Genomic DNA, 7,686 nt, shown 5'->3' on the forward strand with positions numbered 1-7,686 from the left:
ATTAATGCCTTTAACTTTGCTGAAATATAAAGCAACCTAAAAGTTATTCCCTGCAGATAAATGGGGAAACTTTGTTTAACCAGAATTAATTTCAGAACTCCACCATGATGAGAGTAGAGACTGACAGTATGGCCAACAGTGTTAGTTACTAGAGTTCTTTGAGCAGAAGATTTACCTTGAGAAGTCACCATGTGTTAGTCTTAAGGACTATTAAACTAGGGAATTACTTGTTGGTCTGGCTCAAAACTAAGACTCTTCTGATCAAACCACTTCCAGTTGACCAATCCATGATCAGATAATTCCTTTTAGTCACTGTTCTAGACATTGGTTTTTAGTGTGGTGCTTAGAATACCATAATCACCTGAGAAATGGTTAGAAATGCAAGTTTTTAAGCCTTAGCTCAGACCTATTTAAATTCTGGGGGTGGGGCCAGTAATCAATTTTCATCAGCCCTCCTTTGATCCTGATGCACACTGTCTAGAAGATTCCACAGTAGCTCTAGGCTAGTTCTACCTTAGTTTGATTGATTTTGTGGAAGAGTTTTTTTTTATACCCCTCTTAAGCTTGTAATCTCTGTATTTAGTTCTTGTATATACTACCTGACTTGTCAACCAACTATGAATCTACTGAAATGTTGTTCTATTCAGAAGCTAGAAGGGCTGGAGTAGAGGCCTAGGGTATCATGTTGTTATTCTATTGTCATGCAAAATACTGCCCCAAGCTGGAAAGAGGAGATGCCAACAGCAGATAGCTTACTTACTTTCTTTCAAATGAGAAGCTGGGCACAGGCTGGTAGTGCAATCTGGTTTTATTAACACAACTGGAATAATTCATCTCCATTTCCTGATAGCCAAGTAAGACACTAACAAGGCTCCAGTGATTAAGGTCCCAGAAAGGCCTGCCATCCACAGAGCTTGGGAATCTATAGGAGAACCTGTCGGGTAGAAAGGTAGGTTAATGTATGCCAAGACCAAGTGATTCTGTCTCCTGAAAAAGACATCTTTAGCTGTAGGAAAAACAAGCCAGTCAATTTGAGATTCACATTGGTCATATCAGCAAGGGAGAAAAATTAGGGATGAGGAAGTAGCTTTGGCTTGATTATTGGTTCAGGTAAGGGGCTTCCAGTAGCTAAAGTCTCTGCCCACTCACTTGAGTTTTTATGGAGCTTTTCTGAGGAGTCCTTAGTGGCTTGGAGTAGAATCATGGGACCCTTGCTAGAAATGCTAGCAGTATGGTTGTGAAAATGGATGTTAGAGTTTCTTCTTCCTGTTGGAGAAAGGAGAGCTAGGGATTAGTTAGGATTTTTTGCACATGGTAGTGTAGGAATGGGAGAGTTAGGTCCCTCAATATGTACAGCTCTGTTCCATGTCTTAAGTGTGTTAACAGAAACTCAAACAAGTCTAAGACTTTGTACCTAACCCTGCTACCTCATTTTCACCAGAATTTGATAATAGAGATTATGATATTAGACTTTCCCCAAACTGCCATTCTTCTGTAAAAGAGGTATTTGGACAGTAATATGTTAATACCAAGACCTCTTCCTAAGCTGCAAAGGTAACTGGTAAGACAGTAACAGAGCAAAGCTGTTTGAATCCTATTTCTATTGCCAGTTATAGGATCTAAGTTTTCTTTTAGAAGGATATACATTTCTTTTAGAAAGGTATGGAATAGATGTCATCGGAGTTAGGTTCTAAATATTTATTGAAGTATTTCATAACTATCATTACATTACTATGAGTCTCCCCCCACCCCAAGAAGGGACTTAAAGCTTTAGGGGTCATGAATCCCAATTAATTCAGGCGCTAGACAGGTAAAAGTTAGTGGACCAGCTAGGAGTACACACACATTATACGAGGACTGGGTCTGACCCACTAGAGCACCTACTGTCTGCAGGCATACTCCACCTATAGATCTTCAGGCAATGTTGCTAGGCATGCCTTCAGGCAGGTATAAACGGCTTGATTTGTGAACTAGCCAGATAAGTGTTTTTGTTAGACTGAGCCATGTGTAGGTCATGAGCCAGTTTGAGTCCTCGCTTAGCTTTTTTCATATACATTTTGACTAAGGCTGAGACTTGAGGATTTGTAACTTATATTTAAAAGGCCTGGAACTCTAGGAAGCTGGTTGTCTGTTCTACTGCATCATAAAAATACCTAAAGCAGCCTCATTAATAAGATGAATCTTTACTTTGAATCATTTGCCTACAGGCTAAAGAAGGTTAGCAGGGGGACTCAAGATTATTTCAAGTTTGTCCTCCAGTGTGGACAGCTTGGATACTCACGCCTGGCAACAGGACAGGTTATCATACAGGATGGTGTCCCAGCAGGCTGGCAGACAGATGCGCTACAGTGCAGATACACCTGGGAGCCAATAGAATGGAGATCATGGTGTAGAACCACATCACAAGTCTTCAAACTTAACTCCCCGGGAAGAAGTTGAAAGAAAGTTATCAGAAAATCTTGACATCCCAAGCTGATATCACAATAACACTAAAGAAGTAGAGTCCAGTAGGCAAATGTCACTCATGGCTTTGGGATCAATGGTGGCTCTGAGGGAGTACCAACAGCTACATTTAAAGGGTAGCCCTGGCCGAGGAATGGTAGGATGTGGAAACAATTCTGAGTTGGCGGGGGCGCGGTTCTGAGCCCTGCTGAGGAACACAGAGGGAAGCATCATACCGGTCCCCCAAGTGCCTTCTTTGTCACCGAGTCCACAAAGCTGAAGGTGAAAATGCTGAAGCGCTGGTAGTAAGATGGAAATGGAGGGTCCAGGGCTTTCTGGACAGGGATCAGCTGCGTCTGATAGTTGTCTCCAGCATAGGGGCATCTAAGCAAAGATATCTGGCAGTCAGGAGGGGCTTCTCAGAGGGACCCAGCACAGGTGCATGGAAGAGCCACTTACCCTTTCACCAGCATGGGCCACTGGGGCTGATGCTGCGGGTTTGTGCTGGGTGTGGCCCAACAGTGATGGAGAAGTAGCCCCAGGTAAGGGTCTGTTCTGTGGCGGATAGACACCTCCACGTAAATGGGATCCCGAAGTAGCTTCACCACTGGGTAGTCACCGGCAGTGTAGTAGGATCCATATAGCTTATCTGCAAGAGACCAAAAGGAGTTGAAGCAATAAAACCAGAATTAGGAACCTCTACATTGCCTGAGACAGCATATACACATAAATACCTCCAGCAAGTGTCTTATTACAAAGTTGTCTTAATGCCCAGAAAAGAGATAGGGCTTTAGACTGTAGGCCAGATGCTCCAGCCAAGTGGGTCTTACCTTTGGCAATCTTGAGTTCCAGAGTGAGGGGTCCAGCCTGGGTCTCAGGATGGGGTGGTGGGAGCGTAAAAACCTGGACATTAACCGGGGAGGCATTGCTACTGATCGAGTAGCTGCAGCTAACTCGAAGCCTACAGAAGAACAAGAGCTTTCTTAGCTAGTGTGGGTGGTAGGATGGGCCATGCCACCGTTCAGCTTTTAAAGGTTTTAGGAACCATTACATGCTAGGTGCTGGACAAGTTTGTAAACATGATGGGTATGGTTCCTGAGCTTGTGAGAGCTAGATCTTAGTTTGGGAGACCAATATGTAGATGGGATCAGTGTCAGTGCAGTACTGTGAGAAACGTGCTTTCTGTAGAAAGGGTAGTTAGGGAAGAGCTTGCAGGGAGTGGTCTTGAAGGAAGACAGAAAGTAATGGAGGTAAGAGGAGGGAAAGAAACAGTGGGCAGAACAGAGAATGGAGACCAGTTTGTCCTTCTATAGAATCTTCAAGGGACTTCAGTTGGAGTTTGGGGAATAGTGAGTGAGGGATGGAGGGCGTTCAAGGAGGTTGGGCTGAAGAGGAAAGTAGGAGGTGTTTGATGCAGGGTCCTTCAGGTTACATTCATGATGCCTAGTTTAAGCTGTGGCAAGACAATGAGGAAGCTTTAAGGGTGCAATCTTCTGAGGTGTTGAGGGGATTCTTTGTTACAGCATGGACTGTGGAGGGAGAAGGCCAAAATGAGAGTCCATGTAAGTGAAATAGTCCAGGGGAGTTTGATGGCAGTGATGCGGGGTGACTTAAATAATGGTCCTTGAGATCGGACAACCAAGTCAGGAGACAGGTTCTCTTGTCATGAGGAGAGGTTCTGTGGATTCAGAGCTTACCCTAGAACTCCTGTTTTATGGGAGGGAAGGCATTCTGGTTAAGCAGGGTCAGGTTAACTAAGACCTTTACCTGAAAATACTGTCACGGGTGATAGAACCATGGCTCCAAGTTCTCACATCTCTAGCTGCGACCAGCTCATTTTCATATAGTGCCTGGTCTCCAATGATCTAGAGGTATGGGGAAAGAAGTATTATTCCTGCTAGCCAGGTGTCACTTCACTCAGAACTTGCTCTGACCTAACAGTCAGCAGTGCTAAGCTATTTTAGGCTGCATTTTCTGCTCCTTGAGCAGAGGCAAAAGCAGGTGGCAACTAACCTGGGACATTATCACTTCACCTTACCTCAGGATAAGGCAATAGGGCTTATTATAGAGGCAGCCAGGAACATGACCACAATGTCAGCCAACCCCTGCTTGCTTTCCAGGGCAGTATGGCAAGAAGAAACTATTACTTGTTCCTCTTGTCTATGGCTTGGTAGAAGTACTAGCCCCTTGCTGGAGCACAGCTGTGATCTTAGCTGAATGCCCAGGGGAGGTTTCTGCTTTCTCAATGGTGAAGCATTCTTCTGTCCTAGAGACCATCATATGCGCCAAGCAGTGGTCAGCTGTCTCCTTCATGGCTAAGATATTCCACCTCTCCATCCAGTCACTAGGACATTTCTATCGGACTTCTAGAGTTAGGAACAGAGCCAAAGGTCAACTGTTCTTACCTGTCTTGTGGTACCACAGGAATTAAATGAAAACCAGAAGAGAGCAAAGGTACGTGTTGCCATCACAGGGGTACATTCATGGTCATTCCTGAAGGCCAAGCGCGCCAAGCGCACAGAATTTAAGAGCAGCGGGGGTGAGGTCACCTTCCGAGACACGGCGATGGAGAAGTGGCCATCTTGGGTACAGTGTGAGGTCACTGAAAAACCAGAGTGGCTGTGCTGAAAACAGGTCATACCTCCTGTTTTGAGCCAGCTAGATATTTAGAGAGTTTTGATCCCTCCCCAAGAGGTTGGCAGTCCCACCGAGTGGACTCTGCAAGTTCAGCTATCCAGAGCTCAACGGAAGGACTGAACGAGCGCCTGGATTTGAATGTTGCCTCCACCACTTACTGAGCAACCTCAGGCCAAGCATCTAACCTCCTTGCTCTAGCTTCATTTATAAAATGGGGATAATAGTACTTGCTTTGTTTTACTTATCAGTTAGTATTCAGAGCTTAGGGTCTGAGTAGTGATCACTTAGGGTCAAGTATTCTAGGATATGCTCATTGCTTATACACTAACTTCTGGTCATCTTTAACATTTGTCTTCTGGGGGAGGGGGGAGGGAAGATCACTCTTCTCTGGATTTAATTGCAAGTTATTGGTACTTTAGCTGGTTTCAGAGATGCAGTAACTCACCTGTGTTTCCATAGTAACAGGAACTTGCCTCCAAATTGTAGCAGCAGCCAATCTTCTCGCAGTCTCCTTGAGTGATAGGTGAAGGAGCACAAGGCAGCCTGTCCCACACTGGGACAGAGTCACACAGGTCAGCGTTTGGAGCATCTAGGGCTACATTTTGAAGAGGCGAGTAACTCGAGCTAGATAACAAAGTTGTGTCTTAAGAAAAAAAAAAAAAACCATTTGTTACAAAGTATTAAAATTCCCACGGATGTCCAGATGATCAGGGTAGGTCTGTATTATATACTAGCAATTAAGTTTCCGAAAGTTAAGTAAATCTTAAGTTCCCTGAAATTAGTACTTCTTGAAAGAGAATACCAGCAAGATCAGTAGAAGCAGTGGGGCTCCTTTTTTCCTTCAAGCAAAGAATTCTGTTCTGCAGAGGTGCTTCTCAATCTTCCTGTACTGTGAGTTACTGGGGGATCTTTTTGAAATGCGGGTTCTGGTATAGCAGGTCTGATACGGGGACTGGGATTCTGCATTTTATCAGTGTTACCTCTCTGGATTAGATTTTGGATACAAGGCAGAGGAGAAGAGTGCACTACAGGTTTGAATCCCTTAGGACTTTGAGGTAGGGCTTGCAGAGGGCAAGACAAGATTTGCTGAAGCTGAGTAGGAGTCACACTTCCTGCTAATTCCCCAGTTAAGTGATCAAGTAGCCTCCAGCTGAAAGGCCTGAGCCCTATTTTCAGGGCACAGTTGATCCTCGGAGGCATTTGGCAAGTATCCTTAATAGCTTTAGCTTCCCTCCCTACACTTCTCAAGACCGAGGAGCTCCTGGTCTTGGGTTAATTCTTGTTCAAATCCCAGCTCTGCCACTCACCAAGAGCTCACCAGTCGGGGGAAGGAATAGCATATACAGCACTGGTTAGGACTGGGGAGGGGACGGCGAAGTGCTCTGCCCTCCACAGTGCCTCGCACCAAGTCATCTAATCACTCATGTGGTAGTTATCTTAAGGACCGCATGTGCAGGGGAGCTGGAGGACAGTCCTTCATGTCACTATTGCTGCACAGAGTGGGTAGAAGAGGCTAAAGAGCGCACCACCCAGACCCTGAAAGTTTCCAGCCCTTACCTGGGGGATCCGTAGGACACTTGAGCATCTTTGTCTTCGTGACCATGCTGCGTCCAGCCACATCTGCTTCCTCAACTCCAAGTAGCATGATATAGTGGTGGTCCTGGGGAGTCACCCCTGATGGTGGTGCAGGGGGCCTCAGCATTCCTGGTGACTGAGTCATCCTGGTCCACTCAGTGACATAGCAGCCGCCGTAAGAGGCTTCTAATACCATGGAGCTGCCTGGGCCCTCCCTTAGCCAGATACCACAGCCAGAGTCATTCTGCAGCCTGTGTGGCAGCCCGCGGTTGTCTGGAGGGCAGGGGGAGCAAAAAGCACAGGGGGGTCAGTCGCCACAGTCCTCAGTGCTGGGAAAGGACAGCCAGCTTTGCCGTCACACCCCAAGGGGGCAGCAGCAAGAAGAGAGAGGAACAAGAGGGGGCTCCGATTGGGAAGAGAAGTTCTATCTTAGACGATTCAGTCTGTAGGAGAGGCTGCAGAGTTTACCAAAGGGAGAAAGTGTTAGGAGGGGAAGCTAGAGGCCTAAGCCGAGTGAGTCAGCAAACTTACCCCAAGCTATCAGTGCAGGAGTCGCTGTCCCCTGGCTCAGGTTTATGGTGAACTGAAGACTCTGTAGCCCGCAGTGGAGTTCACCAGGATAATCTGGTGCCTCGGGGTTCTGGTGACTGCTCAAAGCAAGAGCCAAGGGAAAACAGAGCAAGATGGACTGTAGCAGCCACATAGCACCGCTAGGAACCCCACTGGCCGTAAGACCTGCCTTGTTTCCCAAGAACCGGAGCTCCCCATGCTCCGTGAGGTTCGTTATATACAGAAGGAACTGGTTTCAGGGGACTGGCTTCAGGGGCACACCTGTGTGATATGCAGGTGGGCCTGCTTTGGAAAGGGTGATTCCCCCAGCTTCATTCACTTTAGGCTATGGTCTGCAGCTGCATTACTTTAAACATTGCAATCCAGGCAATTCCAAGCTTAGGAAAAATGTGGTACCTTTTAGCTAAAAGAGGCTTTCCCAAAGTTGCTCAGGGTAGCACTTATTCTAGTAGCTTATTGACT

At 46.2% G+C, this 7,686-nt stretch overlaps 1 protein-coding gene across 2 annotated transcripts; it reads right to left on the reverse strand.

Annotated features, from left to right (window-relative positions):
* Window positions 1-791: 791 nt before the first annotated feature.
* Window positions 792-7,411, reverse strand: ZP4 (zona pellucida glycoprotein 4). 2 transcript variants are annotated; one of them, XM_032430391.1, is made up of 11 exons: window positions 7,186-7,386; window positions 6,637-6,927; window positions 5,525-5,722; window positions 4,848-5,044; window positions 4,210-4,307; window positions 3,273-3,403; window positions 2,902-3,091; window positions 2,679-2,826; window positions 2,282-2,360; window positions 1,150-1,266; window positions 792-934 (listed from the first exon to the last, which is right to left on the reverse strand). In XM_032430391.1, exons 1-11 carry the CDS (start codon window positions 7,355-7,357, stop codon window positions 831-833), a joined length of 1,725 nt encoding a protein of 574 aa, XP_032286282.1. In that variant the 5' UTR covers window positions 7,358-7,386; the 3' UTR covers window positions 792-830. The 2 variants fall into 2 exon arrangements, with proteins under 2 accessions (XP_032286282.1, XP_032286283.1); XM_032430392.1 differs by having other exon boundaries at window positions 794-934; window positions 5,525-5,674; window positions 7,186-7,411.
* Window positions 7,412-7,686: the final 275 nt, after the last annotated feature.

Source organism: Phoca vitulina, unplaced genomic scaffold (assembly GCF_004348235.1).
Source record: "Phoca vitulina isolate PV1807 unplaced genomic scaffold, GSC_HSeal_1.0 scaffold43, whole genome shotgun sequence".
Classification (NCBI taxonomy): Eukaryota; Metazoa; Chordata; class Mammalia; order Carnivora; family Phocidae; genus Phoca; species Phoca vitulina.

Bases quoted from the DNA above. Each gene is read 5' to 3' on its own strand.
- ZP4 (XM_032430391.1), bottom strand. From the start codon at position 7,357: ATGTGGCTGCTACAGTCCATCTTGCTCTGTTTTCCCTTGGCTCTTGCT. The intron at 6,928-7,185 runs GTAAGTTTGCTG...CCTGCCCTCCAG, and splicing joins TCCTGCACTGATAGCTTGGG to ACAACCGCGGGCTGCCACAC. The intron at 5,045-5,524 runs GTGAGTTACTGC...CTGGTTTTTCAG, and splicing joins CTGTTACTATGGAAACACAG to TGACCTCACACTGTACCCAA.